Below are 19,499 nucleotides of genomic sequence, written 5' to 3'. Positions count from 1 at the left end.
GTAATACTATTCATCCAGCAAATACGTATTAAGTACTTACTATGTGCAAGGTGCTGTGCTAGTAATATATATGACTACATGATGAATCAGCCCTGATGCTACCATCACAGAAGTTAGGATCAAGTAGAAGAGATCAAGTTTGTGCACAAATAATAATGATGAAATACAGTACATGATGTGTCATAAGAAAGGTGCCAAAGGATGGGCACTGTGGCTCACGCCTGTAATCCCAGCACTTTGGGAGGCCGAGATGGGTGAATCACAAGGTCAAGAGATTGAGACCATCCTGGCCAACATGGTGAAACCCCATCTCTACTAAAAATACAAAAATTAGCCGGGCGTGGTGGCGTGCGCCTGTAGTCCCAGTTACTTAGGAGGCTGAGGCAGAAGAATCCCTTTTTTTTTTTTTTTGAGACGGAGTCTCGCTCTGTAGCCCAGGCTGGAGTGCAGTGGCCGGATCTCAGCTCACTGCAGGCTCCGCCTCCCGGGTTCACGCCATTCTCTGGCCTCAGCCTCCCGAGTAGCTGGGACTACAGGCGCCCGCCATCTCGCCCGGCTATTTTTTGTATTTCTTAGTAGAGACGGGGTTTCACTGTGTTCGCCAGGATGGTCTCGATCTCCTGACCTCGTGATCCGCCCATCTCGGCCTCCCAAAGTGCTGGGATTACAGGCTTGAGCCACCGCGCCCGGCCAGAAGAATCCCTTTAACCTGGGAGACAGAGGTTACAATGAGCCAAGATCATGCCAGTCTGGCAACAGAGCGAGATTCCGTCTCAAAAAAAAGAAAGGTGTCAAAAAGTCACATTTCTGGTTAAAGTAATGAGAAAAGGCTTCCTAGAGAAGGTGACATCCCACCTCTCGAAGATGGGCAGGATTCTGACACCTGCACAGGAGGAACAAACATTCCACGCAAAGGGAATGAAATATACGAAGTGATAGAAGCAGAAAGATGAAAAGAATATTTGCAGAGTATTCCAAGTAGCATATTCTGTAGCATATGGAGGAGCTTGAGAAATACTTGCACAATGAATGGATGCATAAGTGAATACCATTAAACAAGGCTAGAAAGACAGGGTGTGTAAAGATCATGGAAGATCTAAAACATCAGACTAAGAATTTCATTTTATGAGTACGCAATATGGTCAAGTGCAAAGAACCCGCTCGTCAGAGAATCAGTAGATCTGGATTCAGCTTCCTTTTCCATAAAATGGGAATACAGTAGTCCCTTCTTATCTGTAGGGGATCCATTCCAAGACCATTATGGATGCCCGAAACCATCGACAGTACTGAACCTTGAATATACTGTGTTTTTTCCTATACATGCATATTTACGATAAAGTTTAATTTGTAAATTAGACATATTAAGAGATTAACAATATATAATAAAATATAACAATATACCATAAAAAAAGTTATGCAAGTATAGCCTCTTTTTAAAAAATATCTTATTGTACCGTACTCACCCTTCTTGTGATAAAGGGACAGACAGGATGGCACAAGATTTTATCACACTACTCAGAACAGCAAGCAACTTAAAAGTAGTAAGTTGTTTATTTCTGGAATTTTTCCTTAATATTTTTGGACTAAGGTTGACCATGAGTAACTGAAGCTGCAGGTAACTGAAATGGCAGAAAGTGAAACCACACATAGTGGGGACTACTTTAACAAAGCCTGCCCCAGGATGGTACAGGACCTACATATGGCCTACTACCAGATAAGAAAACTTCCTGGCTGGGCACGGTAGCTTAAGCCTATAATCCCAGCACTTTGGGAGGCCAAGGCGGGCAGATCACCAGAGATCAGGAGTTCGAGACCAGTCTGTCTAACATGGTGAAAGGTGTGGTGGTGTGTGCCTATAATCCTAGCTACTCAAGAGGCTGAGGCAGGAGAATCGCTTGAACCCAGAAGGCAGAGGTTGCAGTGAGCCGAGATCGTGCCACCGCACTCTATCCTGACAAGAGTGAGACTCCGTCTCAAAAAAAAGAAAAAGAAAAAAGAAAACTTCCTAAAAACTGATGTGTTTTTATTGGTCGAGTCTGCTTACTTCAGATCACAGATGATTTTAACTAAAAACCAACAATTTGGGATGCTGACCCTCTTTGCCCTGTCGGCTGAGCTCAATGACTGACTTGTCCAGGCACAAGTAGCGATGAATGTGGGCTGCAGCCTGCTCATAATCTTCATTCCTCAAAGCAGTCTGAACTCCATCCATGCAGAACTTCAGGTCCAAGATGTCATCAGCTCTCTGAATGGCCTGATAGAGGCGGTTCTGCAAAAAGATTTGGTACTTAGAAACAATGTCCTATTCTTTCAAAAACACCCCTCAAGAAGGTAGGGAGATTCAGGAGCTGAAACTGGTCAACCATATGTCCTTTTAAGCTGTCAATAGCAATCTCACAAACACCACCACTACTGTTAACGCAACTGTTATTGATGACGATCAAGACCATTGACAGGTATCATACAATTTTAATAACGTGATCAAATCATTCTTTTTTTTTTAGACACAGTCTCACTCTGTGACCCAGGCTGGAGTGCAGTGGCGCAATCATGGCTCACTGCAACTTCTGCCTCCTGGGCCTAAGCTATCCTCCTACCTCAGCCTCCCAAGTAGCTGGGATTACAGGCGTGTGCCACCATGCCTGGCTAGTTTTTGTATTTTTTGTAGATGCAGGGTTTCACCATGTTTCCCAGGCTGGTCTCAAACTCCTGAGCTCAAGCTATCTGCCGGCCTTGGCCTCCCAAAGTGCTGAGATTACAGGAGTAAGCCACCATGCCTGGCCTACTTCATTTTCTTACCTAATCGCCCTGGACAGAACCATACAGCCACCAACTCATATATTAAAAAAAAATTTTTTTAAACATGCTTGCTTGTTCTAGAGACATAGTAAGAGAAGACACCCTTGTCTTGTTCCTCATCTTAGGAGGAAAGAATAACATCTTTCACCAGTAAGTATGATGTTAGCTGAGGGTTGTTTTTTAAAAAAAAATTTTGTAGCGATAGGGTCTCACTATGTTCCAAAGTTTGGTCTCAAACCTCTGGCCTCAAGAGATCCTACTGCTTTGGTCTGCCAAAGTGTTAGGATTACAGGCATGAGCCACCATACCTGGCCAGCTGTGGTTTTTCACAGATGCCCTTAATCAGGCTGAGAAGTTCCCCGCTATTCCAAATTTGTTGAGTGTTTCTACCATGAAAGGGCACAGAATTTTGTCAAATGTTTTCTTCTGAGTCTATAAGGTGATCATGTGTTTTTTGTCCTTTTTTCTATTAATATGGTGTATTATTAGGTTGGTGCAAAAGTAATTGTGGTCTTGGCCATTACATTTAATTGATTTTCAGATGTTAAATCAACCTTGTCTTCCTAGGATAAATTCCACTTGGCCATAGTATATAATCCTCTTTATATATTGCTAGACTTGCTTTGCTAGGTTTTGTTGAGTATCTTTTTTTTTTTTTTTTGAGACAGAGTCTTGCTCTGTTGCCCAGGCTGGAGTACAGTGGCATGATTTCAGCTCACTGCAAGCTCCGCCTCCCAGATTCATGCTATTCTCCTGCCTCAGCCTCCTGAGTAGCTGGGACTACAGGCGCCTGCCACCACACCCGGCTAATTTTTTGTATTTTTAAGAGACAGGGTTTCACTGTGTTAGCCAGGATGGGCTCGATCTCTTGACCTCGTGATCCACGCGTCTCAGCCTCTCAAAGTGCTGGGATTACAAGTGTGAGCCTCCGCACCCGGCTTGTTGAGTGCCTTTCTGTCTATATTATAAGAGCTACTGGTCTGAAATTTTCTGTGATATTTTTGTCTGGCTTTGTTATCTCACATTAGATTTCTATTGGAAGGTGCTCTTCTAATCTGTAATGTGGTAGCTTTTTTTTTTTTTTTAAATAGAAGCTGGCATTTATTAACTCATTTATTTATTTTTAATTTGCAACTCCACTCTGCAACTCAGGCTGGAGTACAGTGGCATGACCTTGGCTCACGGCAATCTTTGCCTCTTGGGGTTAAGCGATCCTCCTGCCTTGGCCTCCCAAGTAGCTGGGACTATAGGTGTGCGTCACCACACCTGGCTAATTTTTTTATTTTTTAGTAGAGACAGGGCTTCGCCATGTTGCCTAGGCTGGTTTCAAACTCCTGGACTCAAGAGATCAGCCTGCCTCAATCTCCTAAAGTGCTGGGATATAAGTGTGCACCACCATGCCCAGCTAATTTTTGTAGAGACAAGGTTCTCCCATGTTGCCCAGGCTGGTTTTGAACTCCTGGGCTCAAGCAATCCTCCTGTTTTGGCCTCCTAAAGTGATGGGATTATAGGTGTGAGTCACCACGCAGAGCCCCATTGACATTTTGATGTTTGAGTTAGTAGAGGGCAGTAAAGAAGGTACTGGCCAGGCAAGGTGGCTCACACCTGCAATCCCAGCATGTTGGGAGGCCGAGGAGGGCAGATCACCTGAGGTCAGGAGTTTGAGGCCAGCCTGGCCAACACGGCGAAAGGCGGAAGGATAACTTGAGCCCAGGGGTTCAGGATCAGCTCGGGTAACATGGCAAAACCCCATCTCTACAAAAAATACAAAAACTAGCTGGGCATGGTGGTGGATGCCTGTAGTCCTAGCTCCTCAGGAGGCTGAGGTGGGAGAAGTGCTTGAGCCCAGGAAGTTGGGGCTGTAGTGAGCTGTGATTGCACCACTGCACTCCAGCCTGGGCGACACAGCAAGACCCTGTCTCAAAAAAGAAAAGCTCGATGTATTACCTTTGCCAGGTCAAGCTGACGAACTTTGCTGGACACATTCTCAGCCAGGTTGCAGGTAAAGGTGATCATTCCAGCCAGCTGCTTTGCGTCTCCCTCAATCAGCTGCAGGTTAGGACTAGAGAAACACATAGTCAGCATACACATAACCATAGGGCAGAGGGTAAGAGAGAGAAACTTTTCTTAGCATATGGACACTGTGTCTTCTACTTCTTTCATACCTACCTATAACTCTTAGCTCAGTTTGCTCTGCACTCAGCTTTTTCTCAAGAATGTTTGACTGTAAACTCAGACCTATACTTTTTTTTTTTTTTGAGACGGAGTCTCGCTCTGCCGCCCAGGCTGGAGTGCAGTGGCCGGATCTCTGCTCACTGCAAGCTCCGCCTCCCGGGTTCACGCCATTCTCCTGCCTCAGCCTTCCGAGTAGCTGGGACTACAGGCGCCCGCCACCGTGCCCGGCTAGTTTTTTGTATTTTTTAGTAGAGACGGGGTTTCACCATGTTAGCCAGGATGGTCTCGATCTCCTGACCTCGTGATCCGCCCGTCTCGGCCTCCCAAAGTGCTGGGATTACAGGCTTGAGCCACCGCGCCCGGCCAACTCAGACCTATACTTGATAAAAAATTAACTTTTTTTTTTTTTTTTTTTTTGAGATGGAGTCTTGCTCTGTCGCCAGGCTGGAGTGCAGTGGCGCGATCTCGGCTCACTGCAACCTCTGCTGTCTGGGCTCAAGTGATTCTCCTGTCTCAGCCTCCTGAGTAGCTGGGACTACAGCCATGTGCCACCAACCCCAGCTAATTTTTGTATTTTTAGTAGAGACATGGTTTCACTAGGTTGGCCAGGAGATGGTCTTGATCTCTTGACTTTGTGATTCACCTGCCTCAGCCTCCCAAAGTGCTGGGATTATAGGTGTGAGCCACCGTGTCTGGCCAAAATTAACTTCTAAAACCAATAAAGACACCCGTAAATAGGTACAACCAAAGAATTAGAGAACAAATTCTCTCAATTGCTAAGTGAGCAAAAGATGCACTAACCAGTACTCTGTGAGAGCATGATGAGATCAAAGAACAACTTATTTTTTTTTTGAGACAGGTTCTCACTCTGCCACCCAGGCTAGAGTGCAGTGGCACGATCATAGCTCACTGCAGTTTCCAACTTCTGGGCTCGAATGATCTTCCTGTCTCAGTCTCCTGAGTAGCTGAGACTATAGGCGCACACCACCATGCCCAACTAATTTATTTATTTATTTATTTTTATTTTCTGTTTTTGAGACAGGGTCAAAAGTGATCCTCCAGATGTGGCCTCCCAAAGTGCTGGGATTACAAGCATGAGCCACTACTCCCAGCCAAGGAACAATTTTTATGACTAACAAATATACCCAGTCTATAAAAATGCTGGTTCTCAGCTTGGTGCAGTGGCTTATGCCTGTAATCCTAGTACTTGGGAGGCCAGGCAGGTGGATCACTTGAGGTCAGGAGTTTGAGACCAGCCCGGCCAACATGGTGAAACCTTGTCCCTGCTAAAAATACAAAAATTAGCTGGGCATGGTAGCATATGCCTGGAATCTCAGCTACTCAAGAGGCTGAGGCAGGAGAATTGCTTGAACCTGGGAGGCAGAGGTTGCAGTGAGCCGAGATTGTACCACTGCACTCCAGCCTGGGGGACAAGAATGAAGCTCCATCTCAAAAAAAAAAAAAAAAAAAGGTGGTTGTCACACTTGGGCTATGCATTAGAATCACTTGGTAGGCTTGTTAAAATACATCTTCCTGGACCCCAGACCTAGAGTTTCTGATTTTGTAAGTTTGGCGTAGGGCCCTAGGATTTGCATTTCTAACAAGGTGTGATACTTGTACTGCTGGTCCAAGGAGTCTTTGAAAACCATGGAACTAATACCCTTAGTTGTTCACTTTACCTTGAGATAATACCCTTTATATTTCAAGCTCAACTGGTGTTTATAACAGAAAGTTTAAAAAATGGTCACTTGTCCAATTGACCCTGTTGGAATTTACATTAGCCCTTTCTGAGATGCACAGACTCACCCCATTCGGTGGAGAGTGACCATCTTACTTTCAATGCTGTTTTGCTGTTCCAAAAGAGCATCCAGCTCTCTCTCCACCACTTTCTGAAACACAGAGAAACATCCTGTCAGCAGAATCATCAGAAGGAACCTTAAGAGTTATCTAATCCAATTACTTAGCTGAAGGGTGAATCGCATTTCCAAATCCTTTTTTCCTTCCACTATGCTCTCCTTAGACTTTAATAATGTTTCATTTTGCACTTATGTTGCATGATTGATATCTTACATGTATCTTGTTCCATCTGGCAGATGAGCACCATAATGGGCAGAAATAAACTTTTAGTCAGTATTATTAGCATAGTGCCTAATATAGGAAGGCATTTAAAATACAATGCCTGGGCCGGGCGCGGTGGCTCAAGCCTGTAATCCCAGCACTTTGGGAGGCCGAGACGGGTGGATCACGAGGTCAGAAGATCGAGACCATCCTGGCGAACACGGTGAAACCCCGTCTCTACTAAAAAATACAAAAAACTAGCCGGGCGAGATGGCGGGCGCCTGTAGTCCCAGTTACTTGGGAGGCTGAGGCAGGAGAATGGCGTAAACCCGGGAGGCGGAGCTTGCAGTGAGCTGAGATCCGGCCACTGCACTCCAGCCCGGGCGACAGAGCGAGACTCCGTCTCAAAAAAAAAAAAAAAAAAAAAAAAAAAATAAAATACAATGCCTGGCCAGCAATGGATCCCAAAGTAATCCCAGCACTTTGGGAGGCCCAGGTGGGCAGATCACCCGAGGTCAGGAGTTCATGACCAGCCTGGCCAACATGCTGAAACCCTGTCTCTACTAAAAATACAAAATTAGCTGGGTGTGGTGGTGGGGGCCTGTAATCCCAGCTACACGGGAGGCTGAGGTAGGAAATCACTTGAACGTGGGAGGTGGAGGTTGCAGTGAGCTGAGATTGCGCCATTTCACTCCAACCTGGGCAACAAGAGTGAAATGCCGTCTCAAAAAAAAAAAAAAAAGCCTAAACAAACGAAATTTCCAGTGACAGTTACCAAATTTTCTTCTTGGTGCATAGTCAGTAGCCAGAGGTTATAAATCTAATTCTCTCTCATTCAAGCCATTTACTGTGCAACCTCAATTAATGTAACATTTTTTGCTTCGGTTTTTTCATCTGTAAAACAGGGATAGCAAAACATATCTCATTAGGCTGTTGAATTACTCAAACAGGAAACCACACAAAGTGCTTAACATGGTATGTGGCATATAGTTCAACAATAGCCATTAAAATTAACCATACATTTTTTTTCTTTTTTTGAGGGGGGGCTCAAGCGCTCTTCCTACCTCAGCCTCCCTAACAGCTGTGACTGTTGGCATGCACACCCCTGGTCCACTGTTTAATTTATTGTAGCGACGAGGTCTGACTACATTACCCAGGATGGTCTCCAACTCATGGGCTCAAGCTATCTGCCCATCTCAGCCTCCCAAAGAACTGGGATTAGAGGTGTGAGCCACTTGTGCCTAGCCGGCTATACATTTTTTTTTTTTTTTTTTGAGACAAATTCTCTTTTGCCCAGACTGGAGTGAAGTGGCGTGATCTTGGCTCACTGCCACTTCTGCCCCCCCGGGTTCAAGTGATTCTCATGCGTCAGCCTCCCGAGTAGCTGGGATTATAGGCGCCCACCACCACACCCAGCTAACTTTTTCATTTTTAGTAGATACTAACATGGTTTTGCCATGTTGGCCAGGGTTGGTCTCAAACTCCTGACCTCAGGTGATCCACCTGTCTCGGCCTCCCAAAGTGCTGGGGTCACAGGTGTGAGCCACCGCGCTCAGCCATATACATTTTTTGTTGTTGTTTGAGACAGAGTCTCGCTCCGTCGCCCAGGCGGGAGTGCAGTGGCACGATCTCAGCTCACTGGAACCTCTGCCTCCCGGGTTCACGCCATTCTCCTGCCTCAGCCTCCTGAATACCTGGGACTATAGGTGCCCACCACCATGCCTGGCTAATTTTATGTATTTTTAGTAGAGACAGGATTTCACCATGTTAGCCAGTTTGGTCTCGATCTCCTGATCTTGTGATCCGCCCGCCTCGGCCTCCCAAAGTGCTGGGATTACAGGCTTGAGCCACTGCACCCAGCCAGCCAGATACATTTTTATTAAAATCGTTCAGTAGGTTCCAGAGGGAGACTTCCTCTTGACAGTCATCAAATACAAATACAGAACTTATATTATTTTGTCTGTAGGATTTCCATAATTTTCCACCCAACATATTGAATGAATGAATGAATGCAAGCTTAGGAATGTTAAGTCAAGATACTAAATATATATATAGATAAATAGATAGATACTAAAAATATATATATACATATATATTTTGAGACAGAATTTCGCTCTTGTTGCCCAGGCTGGAGTGTAATGGCACTATCTTGGTTCACTGCAACCTCCACCTCCCAGGTTCAAGTGATTCTCCTGCCTCAGCCTCCCGAGTAGCTGGGATTACAAGCATGCGTCACCATGCCCAGCTAATTTTGTATTTTTAGTAGAGACTGGTTTTCACCACGTTGGTCATGCTGGTCTCGAACTCCTGACTTCAGGTGATCCTCCCGTCCTGGCCTCCCAAAGCGCTGGGATTGCAGGTGTGAGCCACCGCATCCGGTAAGATACTAAATTTTAAAACACATCTTGGCCGGGCGCGGTGGCTCAAGCCTGTAATCCCAGCACTTTGGGAGACCGAGGCGGGTGGATCGCGAGGTCAGGAGATCGAGACTATCCTGGCTAACATGGTGAAACCCCGTCTCTACTAAAAATACAAAAAACTAGCCGGGCGTGGTGGCGGGCGCCTGTAGTCTCAGCTACTTGGGAGGCTGAGGCGGGAGAATGGCGTGAACCCGGGAGGCGGAGCTTGCAGTGAGCCGAGATCACGCCACAGCACTCCAGCCTGGGAGACACAGCGAGACTCCGTCTCAAAAAAAAAAAAAAAAAAAAAAAAAAAAAAAAACAAAAAAAAAAAAAAAAAAAAAAAAAAAAAAAAAAATCACATCTTGCTGAGGCCAGACAAAAAAAAACCCCACACACTAAACTAGCCAGGCATGATGGTGTGTGCCTATAGTTTCATCCACTCTGATTGCAGCACCACAGCACTCCAGCCTGCGCAACAGAGAGCGGCCCTGTTTCTAAAAATAACAAAACAAAAAACACCACACACATCTTGCTGAAAATGTATCAGAAACTGCTAGAGTTAGTGCAAGTTTACACTTGAAAATACTCAAAGACATCAACGATCCCCTCTCCCTCAGGCTGAAAGCGCCTTTCGTGCTCAACTTTGCTAAAAGTTTGGTCTTAGATTAGAGCTTAGATCTCTTTTGACTGGCAAGGAACCCAACTGACATTTGAAAGTAAATTGACAGCATCGAGTTGCCACTGAAAATTAAAGCAGACGGGAGATAGAACGTTATGAACTGAAAGGAACTGGAGAATCTAGTCCACAACCCTCATTTGATAAAATGCCAAGGGTACAAGAGATGAGGTGACCTGTCCAAGATTAGAGAATTGTGCCTGAGTCTTAAAAGCTCAAACCTCTACAAAGATGTGCATTTGACCGAAACGCTAAAATCACACCCCCAAATCACTCCCCACAAGGGGAATTCTTAACAACGGTTCAAGAAGTTTACCTGCAAAGACTTCCCTCTTAAATAACAGGATGAAACGCTTTTCATAATTTTTAAATTAAACCAATGCAAAAGGGCGCTTATTACTTTGAGAACCAAGCACTTTGGCAAATACTCTCGGACTAACTTCATTCCCGTGGAGAAACTGGTGATCATGGATCAGGAAAATCAATGGGGGTCTAGGCAGGAGAGGCTGCAGATCGCCCAGATATCAGGGAAAACAAGCTCGGCGCGTCCGACAGCGTGAAAAGAGTTGACAGGTCTACTCATATATCCGACTACGCTTCCGCTTCTTTGTTTTCCCGCTCTTTTGTATCCCCCAGCAAGGAGAGCTTCCCACAGCCCGGATTCCCCGACTGAAGGCTCCCACTCTCCCTAGACCCTCCATGAAAAACAAGAGGCTCGGCCCCGCACCTCCTCGCCGCAGAGCCGTTCGTATACAGCCTCCAGCTCCTGCAGCTCTGTCAAGGAGCGAATGAGCTCAGCGGAGATTTCGGAGCAGCGGCCACCTCCCACCCCCTCAGACGGCGGCTGCACCCCTAACTTCGGAGGCGAATCAAGGTCCGCCATCTTGGTCCGCATTAGGCACTTCCGGTCCCTCGAGGCCCCCTCTTCGTTGGCGCCTCTTTGGGGCAGCCCACAGAAGTGCCCAATGAACGCCTGTGTTTTTTTTAAAAAGTCGACTTCTAAAAACCTATTAATTTTCTGTTCTCCTGGAAAAAGCAAAGCAATAAAGCATGTTTAAATAATTTTTAATGCGGTGTGGAAGCAAGACGGAAGCATTTTTAAAAAATTATATATATTCTTCAGGCGCGGGTTGGGTGTCTTTTTCCGCCGCGCGCCACCGGAATGCCCCTGTCTTGCGGTCTAATGGCGGACGCCAGTATGTTGGAGTTAGTGGTGGCTTAAGTTTTGAAGGGAGGTAGCATCCGTCGGATATCCACACCATCCTTCTCGCTGCAGGGTAAAAAAACAGCCTGGAGACTTCCCCGGGCTCGGGGAGGCGGAGAGCGGCGATATGGAAGGGGGGCCCGAGACTTTGGCGGGGGTCACGGGCAGTCTAGGCCCGAGAGGTCCGAGGTTGGGGACCAGGAGGAGGTGCAGAGGAATGGTTGGGGCGCGAAAACGGCTTCTTGCAATCATCTGTCGCTTCCATCCACAGGGTGGGAACATGTCCTAGCTCAAAATAGGGCTCGTGGAGATTGCTTTTAACGTCTGGGGTCTCTGATACGGGGGAGATGTGACAAGCAGCGGGAGGCATGGATGTCCCCCTCTGGGTAGAGTAAATGGTACACCGATGGGAAGATGGAATGATGGAGCGTGTTAAAAGCGTAAATAACGGAAACAGTCTTCAGAGCCAAGACTCCAGTTTGAATTTGTATTTTGGTAGTTGGGCAACTTTGTCTCCTCCCCTGAGCCTCTCTTTTCTCATTTGCGAAATGGAGGATAGAGTTTAAATGCGATGATGTTTCCTTGGAGGATGGAGAAGATGCAGTGAGCAGTCATACAAGCTTTTTGTAATAATGGTAAACAGAGGTGGGGGAAGTTTTTTGTTTTGTTTTGTTTTGTTTTTGAGACGGAGTCTTGCTCTGTCGCCCGGTCTGGAGTGCAGTGGCGCGATCTCGGCTTACTGCATCTCTGCCCCCCGGGTTCCAGCTATTCTCCTGCCTCAGCCTCCCGAGTAGACTACCTGGGATTACAGGCGCGTGCCACCACGCCCGGCTGATATTTTTTTTTTTTTTTGAGACGGAGTCGGTCTTTGTCATCCAGGCTGGAGTGCAGTGGCATGATCTCGGCTCACTGCAAGCTCTGCTTCGCGGGTTCACGCAGTTCTCCTGCCTCAGCTTCCCAAGTAGCTGGGGCCACCGCGCCCGGCTAATTTTTTTGTATTTTTAGTAGAGACGGGGTTTCACCGTGTTAGCCAGGATAGTCTTGATCTCCTGACCTCGTGATCCACCCACCTCGGCCTCCCAAAGTGCTGGGATTACAAGCGTGAGCCACCGCGCCCGGCCGATTTTTGTATTTTTAGTAGAGACAGGGTTTCACCATGGTGGCCAGGCTGGTCTCGAACTCCTGACCTCAGGCGATCCAGCCACCTAGGCCTCCTAAAGTGCTGGGATTACAGGCGTGAGCCACCGCCCCCAGCCCAGACGTGGGGAAGTTTTAAAGCTTACCAAATTTATCTGGTATATGTTTTTTGTTTGTTTGCTTTGTTTTTGAGACGAAGTTTCGCTGTCGCCCAGGCTGGAGTGCAGTGGGGTGATCTCGGCTTATTGCAGCCTCCGCCTCCCGGGTTCTAGTTGTTCTCGCGCCTCTCAGCCTCCCCAGTAGCTGGGATTAAAGTCGTGTGCCACCACGCCCGGCTAGTTTTTGCATTTTTAGTAGAGGGGTTTTCACCGTGTTGGCCAGGTTGGTCTCGAACTCCTGATCTCAAGTGACCCATCTGCCTCGGCTTCCCAAAGTGCTGGGATTACAGGCGTGAGCCACCGCGCCCAGCCTGGTATATAGTTTTTCTAGTACTGGACTCATCCTCCGAAATGCACCTTCCTCCACGACCCAAGAATTAAGGTGTTGCTGGAGAACCTGAATCCAACTAGGTTTGGAAAAAATGAATTCCAAAGGTTTGTAATGGATTGAATCAGTTATAAGGAAAGGGGAAAGTAGACTGTTCTCGTCAGCTACAAAATATGAAAAGTAACGGGGGGGGGAGCTGTTCAAGGATTCAGAGGCAGCTCCTAGCTTCCTCTCTTTTGCTTTTTTTGTTGGTTGTGTTTCTCCACTCCCTGGTCTTTCAACCTCGGTCCTTTTTGTTTGTCTTTTCCTGTGGTCCTAGAACATTAAAGATGTACCTTAGTCTCAAGTAGAAAATTTTATATCTCTTAGGACCCATTTCTAGCCTGGAGGATTGATCTTGCCACCCTGCTTTTGCCTAGCCCAGAAATAGTAGTTATTTATGAGGACGTTTCTTCCTAATTCTGTCCTCGTTTAACAATAAAATCAAATCTGTATGTTAATTCTATACCAATGAAGCTGGATTTCTCAAGGTCCCGTGCTTTTTTTTTTTTTATTTTGAGACGAGGTCTTACTCTGTTGCCCAGGCTGGAGTGCAGTGACGCCATCTTGGCTCACTGCAACCTCCACCTCCTAGGCTCAAGTGATCCTCCCACCTCAGCCTTCCAAGTAGCTGAGACCACAGATGCGCACCACCACACCTGGCTAATTTTTTGTATTTCTGGTAGAGATGGGGTTTCCCCGTGTTGCCCAGGCTGGTCTGGAACTCCTGAGCTCCTGAGCTCAGGCAGTCCGCCCATCTTGGCCTCCCAAGGTCAAGTGAGCCACCGTGGCTGGTCTCCTATGCTTTTGTTTATAAATAATTGCACTGGGGAAACATAGTTTATTTTGTAGTGGTATCTATAGGTATAGTTTTGGGTAATTATGGCAGAGGTACAGTTTGTGCTGTCTTCAGTCCTATTTGCTGAGAAAGAATCCTTTTCTGTGACTTTATACTTCTTTAGGACGGCCGCCTTGTGACGCAGCAGAAATGGTTTTGTTTTAGTTTTTGGTAATGAGTAAGTTGAAATTTTAAATTCTAATCAATCCTTGAATATACAGTTATATAAGAGATGCAAATGAAAAGTACACTTAATAAACCAATTTTCTTCTGTAGATTAGCAAAGGTCAAGTCTTAACCATTTTGGCTAGTTGTGGGGAAATGGGGACTCATACATTGCTGGACATGTAATTGGACGTCTCTTTGAAAGGCAATTCAGCAGTACCTAACAACTTTTCAAATCTATGAATCCCTCAATCCAACAGTTCCACTTACAGGAATTAATTTTAGAGACATACGAGCATATGAATGACCTACATACAAGGGACTTTCTTTGTAGCAGTATTCGTAATAGCAAGAGATTGGAAACACCTGAATGTTAGGTGGGCTATTGGCTAAATGAATTATAATATGCCCATTCATTGGAAAACTGAGACTGCAAAGTAAAAATGAGATGGCCTTTTGTTTATTGTGCAGATAAAGTAATACGAAGTAAGGTGCAATATAGTGTGAGTGTATGAAATACAGTAGCCAACCCTTGGTTAAAGGTTAAAAAGGGTTAATAAAGTGCAGTATAAGCCAGGTGCTGTAGCCCCAGCTCCTTGGAAGGCTGAGGTGGGAGATCACTTGAGCACAGGAGTTTGAAGCCAACCTGCCCAGCATAGTGAAACCCTGTCTCTATGGTATAAATGTATGTTCTTATTTGTATATATAAAAAATATCTGAACGGATACGTTATAACTTGGTAAACTAGATTCCCCCAGGGAGAACTGGATGGCTAGGTAATGGGTTGGAGGGAGCTTTTTGCTGTGCTTTTGGGTGCTGAATTATGTTAATGTATAGCTTATTGGAATACAAGTAAACCGAGGTACTTAGTTTTTGTGACAAGTTGCCTAATACTGCATTAATGTTACAGATTCCAGCTTGCAACATTTTTACCATTTGTTAAGTGACCTTGGGCAGGTGATTTAATCTCTGCACTTGAGTTTTCTTATCTATAAAATAGGTATAATACTGCAATTTAATAGGATTCCTGTGAGGTTAAAGGCAAAATATATGGCATCTTGACTTGTCGTTTAGAGGGCGCTCTTAATTAAAAGTATGTTGTTTGTTTGTTTATTTTTTTGAGACAAAGTCTCATTCTGTAGCCCAGGCTGGAGTGCAGTGGCACCATTTTAGCTCACTACAACCTCCGCCTCCTGGGTACCGGTTCAAGCTATTTTCCTGCCTCCGCCTCCTGAGTAGCTGAGATTACAGGCACTCTCCACCATGCCCAGCTTATTTTTGTATTTTTAGTAGAGACAGGGTTTCACTATGTTGGCCAGGCTGGTCTTGAACTCCTGACCTCATGACCCACCTGCCTCGGCCTCCGAAAGTGCTGGGATTACAGGTGTGAACCACTGCGCCTGACCGTATGTTGTTTCATTTTTTGAAACGGACTCTCACTCTGTTGCCCAGGCTGGAGTGCAGCGGCATGATCTTGGCTCACCACAACCTCCGCCTCCCGGGTTAAAGTGATTATCCTGCTGCAGCCTCCTGAGTAGCTGGGGCTACAGGCACACAGCGTCATGCCCAGCTAATTTTTATATTTTTAGTAGAGACGGGGGTTTCACTGTGTTGGCCAGGCTGGTCTCGAACTCCTGACCTTGTGAGCCACCATGCCCGGCCACATATGTTGTTTCTTAATAGGGCTTGCTCTACTGGTTCTGCTGTCCTCATCCAGAATTTCCCATACAGAAATGTCTGTTGAAGTAATAGCCTCCCAGCTATTTTTCTGTTTTCTATTTCCTTAGCTTTCTTGGACTCAGTACTGTTGGTGTAACCAAGACCTGGAGGTCTGGGTGACTCAGATTTCCTGCAACCATGTTTCTGTACAACTTAACCTTGCAGAGAGCCACTGGCATCAGCTTTGCCATTCATGGCAACTTTTCTGGTAAGTTCTCTTGTTACCATCTTTTGAAATTTTAAGTGAATTAATACATATCTTGTTTAGTCTCTTGGGCAGGAAATGTTTTCCATTTATGACAAAGCAGTTGGTAAATGTAAACAATTCAGATTATGAGATGAGGTGTTAAGTTCTGGTGCATTATCTGTTACCTATTTCAGATGCATTTCCTAGCTCACGTTGTGCAATGATTCTTGTCAGGGCACACAATTCTTGGCTGCTTAATTGCGGTGAGACACACTGAGATGTGTAAGACCTGGTCTTTGATTTTGAATTTGACATCAGGTTGGGTCAAAAGAATGTCTGAAGGTGTTTGTCAGGTTATCAGAGAGTAATTTAAGTAAAGGGAAGGTTGGACCTTGGTTTAGTGCTTGAAGAGATAGAACTTTTGTATGAGAGAAAAGGGAAAGTGCAATTTAGGTAGGGAGTGCTGCTTGCATGGAAACAGATCATTTGCTTATGTTCACCATGTGGGGGATATTTTTGTAAAGATGGATTAAGGCCAGGTTTGAATTGTGTGAAATTTCAAATATTGGATTAGGAAATATAAATACGAAGTTACTGAAAGCGAGATACTAATCTTTATAAAATAAAAACTTTTTCTTGCCATTTGCAGATTTAACATTTGTGAGTCAATCCAAGTAATGCAGGAGGTTCATGATTGTGTAGAGTATGACATAATTTTGTTGAGGTTTAAATCTGAATACTTAATGTATGATAGTGAGCAGCAGCCTAACTGACCACACAGCATTCATATTTCATGTTATTTTCTCTAATCCTCATTATGGCTCTTTCTGTGGGTTTGAGGCTTCATTTAGGTAATTTAGTTGTTCTTTGCTGCATTTGATTAAGAAATACGTATATGGGAATTTGGAGATTTGTGACTGACTTCACTATGTGATGCAATGAATCTCAGCTGGAGTTTGGATAGAATTTTTGAAAGCATTTTTTTTTTTTTTTCTCAACAGAGTCTTGCTCTGTCACCTAGGCTGGAGTGCAGTGGCGTGATCTTGGCTCACTGCAACCTTCGCCTCCTGGGTTCAAGCGATTCTTCTGCCTTAGCCTCCCGAGTAGCTGGGATTGCACGCGTGCGCTGCTACGCCTGGCTAATTTTTTGTATTTTTAGTAGAGACGAGGTTTCACCATGTTGGCCAGGCTGATCTCGAATTCCTGACCTCGTGATCCACCCACCTTGGCCTTCCAAAGTGCTGGGATTACAGGCATGAGCTACTGTGCCCAGATGAAAGCACATTTTTAATACTAATTTTATCTTTCAGATTCCTTTTCCAATTCAGTCTTCCTTTTTATCTAAAATGATAGAGAAGTTTTCTTTTCTTTTTTTCTTTTTTTTTGAGATGTAGTCTTGCTCTGTCGCCTAGGCTGGAGTACAGTAGTGTGACCTCAGCTCACTGCAACCTCCGTCTCCCAGGTTCAAGCGATTCTCCTGAGTCAGCTTCTCAAGTAACTGGGATTATAGGCACGTACCACCACACCTGGTTGATTTTTGTATTTTTAGTAGAGATGGGGTCCCACCATGTTGGCTGGGCTGGTTTCAAACTCCTGACCTCAAGTGATCTGCCTGCCTCAGCCTTTCAAAGTGCTGGGGCTGGGATTACAGGTGTGAGCCACTGTGCCTGTCCTTTTTTTTTTTTTTTTTTTTTTTTTTTGAGACGGAGTCTCGCTCTGTCGCCCAGGCTGGAGTGCAGTGGCGTGATCTCGGCTCACTGCAAGCTCCGCCTCCCCGGTTCCCGCCGTTCTCCTGCCTCAGCCTCCCCAGTAGCTGGGACTACAGGCTCCCGCCACCTCGCCCGTCTAGTTTTTTCTATTTTTTACTAGAGACGGGTTTCACCGTGTTAGCCAGGATGGCATCAATCTCCTGACCTCGTGATCCGCCCGTCTCGGCCTCCCAAAGTGCTGGGATTACAGGCTTGAGCCACCGCGCCCCGCCTTTTTTTTTTTTTTTTTTTTTTTTTTTTTAAAGGGAAGAGGTCTTGCTGTGTTTCCCAGGATGGAGTGTAAGAATTATAGCCCACTACATTCTCTGAACTCCTGGGTTCAAACTGTCCACCCACCGAAGCTTCCCAAGTAGCTGGGACTAGAGGCACATGCCACCACACCTGACTAATTTTTTTTTGAGACTGAGTTTTGCTTTGTTGCTCAGGCTGGAGTGCAACGCTGCAATCTTGGCTCACTGCAACCTCCACCGCCTGGGTTCAAGCGATTCTCCTGCCTTAGCCTCCCGAGTAGCTGGGATTACAGACATGCACCACCACACCTGGCTAATTTTTGTATTTTTAGTAGAGACAGGATTTCACCATGGTGGGCAGGCTGGGTTCTGGTTGTTTATGATCTCTATTTTTTGGTGATCTAGGAACCAAACAACAAGAAATTGTTGTTTCCCGTGGGAAGATCTTGGAGCTGCTTCGCCCAGACCCCAACACTGGCAAAGTACATACCCTACTCACTGTGGAAGTATTCGGTGTTATCCGGTCACTCATGGCCTTTAGGCTGACAGGTGGCACCAAAGACTACATTGTAGTTGGCAGTGACTCCGGTCGAATTGTTATCTTGGAATACCAGCCATCTAAGAATATGTTTGAGAAGATTCACCAAGAAACCTTTGGCAAGAGTGGATGCCGTCGCATCGTTCCTGGCCAGTTCTTAGCTGTGGATCCCAAAGGGCGAGCCGTTATGATTAGTAAGTGATTTACTCTACTTGCTGTGTGTGCTTAGTTTAGGATAACAATGCTGTGATCTTGGTGGTGTGCCAGTTCCAGTTAATCACTTACATGGGTTTGGCATCATGTTTGGATTTACTCTAGGTTTAAAGTTGCATTTCTTTTTAAAAGAGTTGTATTTTCTTTTAAAACAATGGGAAAAATCTTAACGTACTTTTCTACTTCCCATCTAGTTGGAAATGAGTGTTTTTCAGTTTCTTTGTCTTTGGCAAAAAGACTAAAATGAAATGATCTTATGTTATTAGACAACGAATTTAGTTGCCTTCTTCAGCCTGAAGTGATGATTCACATTCATGTCTCTTCTCTGATAAATTTTTGAAGACAATTTTGTGTATCTGATCAGGCCTCTAGAGGGCAGTCCTCTCTGAGTAGTCATAAAATTGTTAGATCTAATTCAGAGAATAAAACTAATGATAATTTTATGAATTACTATTTTTCAGTATCCTTAAATCTAGGACTCATTAAAAAATTTTGACGAGTTAGTGGGATATTTAAGATCCGTATTAGGAAGGAGGGGGCTACCACGATGCCATTGTCTTTAAAAAAAAAAAATTATTTATTTTTAAGAGATGGGTGTCTCAGCCGGGCACAGTGGCTATTTATTTTTAAAAGAGATGGGGGTCTCACCCAGGTGCAGTGACTCATGTCTGTAATTTCAGCACTTTGGGAAGCCGAGGCGGGAGAATCACCTGAGGTCAGGAGTTCGATACCAGCCTGGCCATAATGGTGAAACCCTGCCTCTACTAAAAATACGAAAGTTACCTCAGTGTGGTGGCGCGTGCCTGTAATCCCAGCTACTTGGGAGGCTAAGGCAGGAGAATCGCTTGAACCTGGGAGGCAAAG

The 19,499-nt window shown here is 45.3% G+C and overlaps 2 protein-coding genes and 1 non-coding gene across 5 annotated transcripts in view; 2 read left to right on the top strand and 1 right to left on the bottom strand.

Annotated features, from left to right (window-relative positions):
* COG4 (component of oligomeric golgi complex 4) overlaps positions 1-11,021 on the bottom strand; it is a 43,319-nt gene extending 32,298 nt beyond the window's left edge. For both annotated transcript variants that reach the window (XM_025369486.1, XM_025369487.1), the window contains exons 1-4: positions 10,838-11,021; positions 6,781-6,863; positions 4,747-4,861; positions 2,095-2,269 (exon numbers count right to left, since the gene is read on the bottom strand). In XM_025369486.1, coding sequence (XP_025225271.1) covers positions 2,095-2,269; positions 4,747-4,861; positions 6,781-6,863; positions 10,838-11,005 — 541 coding nt within the window. In that variant the 5' untranslated portion in view covers positions 11,006-11,021. The remainder of the gene's footprint in view (positions 1-2,094; positions 2,270-4,746; positions 4,862-6,780; positions 6,864-10,837) is intronic.
* A 227-nt stretch (positions 11,022-11,248) lies between these two features.
* The window catches only part of SF3B3 (splicing factor 3b subunit 3), a 54,998-nt gene continuing 46,747 nt past the window's right edge, over positions 11,249-19,499 (top strand). The window contains exons 1-3 of one of the 2 annotated variants that reach the window (XM_025369554.1): positions 11,249-11,387; positions 15,767-15,906; positions 18,290-18,616. In XM_025369554.1, coding sequence (XP_025225339.1) covers positions 15,837-15,906; positions 18,290-18,616 — 397 coding nt within the window. In that variant the 5' untranslated portion in view covers positions 11,249-11,387; positions 15,767-15,836. Of the gene's footprint in view, positions 11,522-15,766; positions 15,907-18,289; positions 18,617-19,499 lie in introns of both variants that reach the window. The other variant, XM_025369555.1, reaches the window with a different exon arrangement.
* On the top strand, positions 18,925-19,003 carry LOC112614883. The gene has a single exon (XR_003117185.1). It is a non-coding gene; the product is annotated as a small nucleolar RNA SNORD111 (small nucleolar RNA).

Source organism: Theropithecus gelada, chromosome 20, assembly GCF_003255815.1.
Source record: "Theropithecus gelada isolate Dixy chromosome 20, Tgel_1.0, whole genome shotgun sequence".
Lineage (NCBI taxonomy): Eukaryota > Metazoa > Chordata > Mammalia > Primates > Cercopithecidae > Theropithecus > Theropithecus gelada.
Note: the sequence above shows the minus strand (reverse complement) of the source record. Positions and strands in the feature narration are given on the sequence as shown.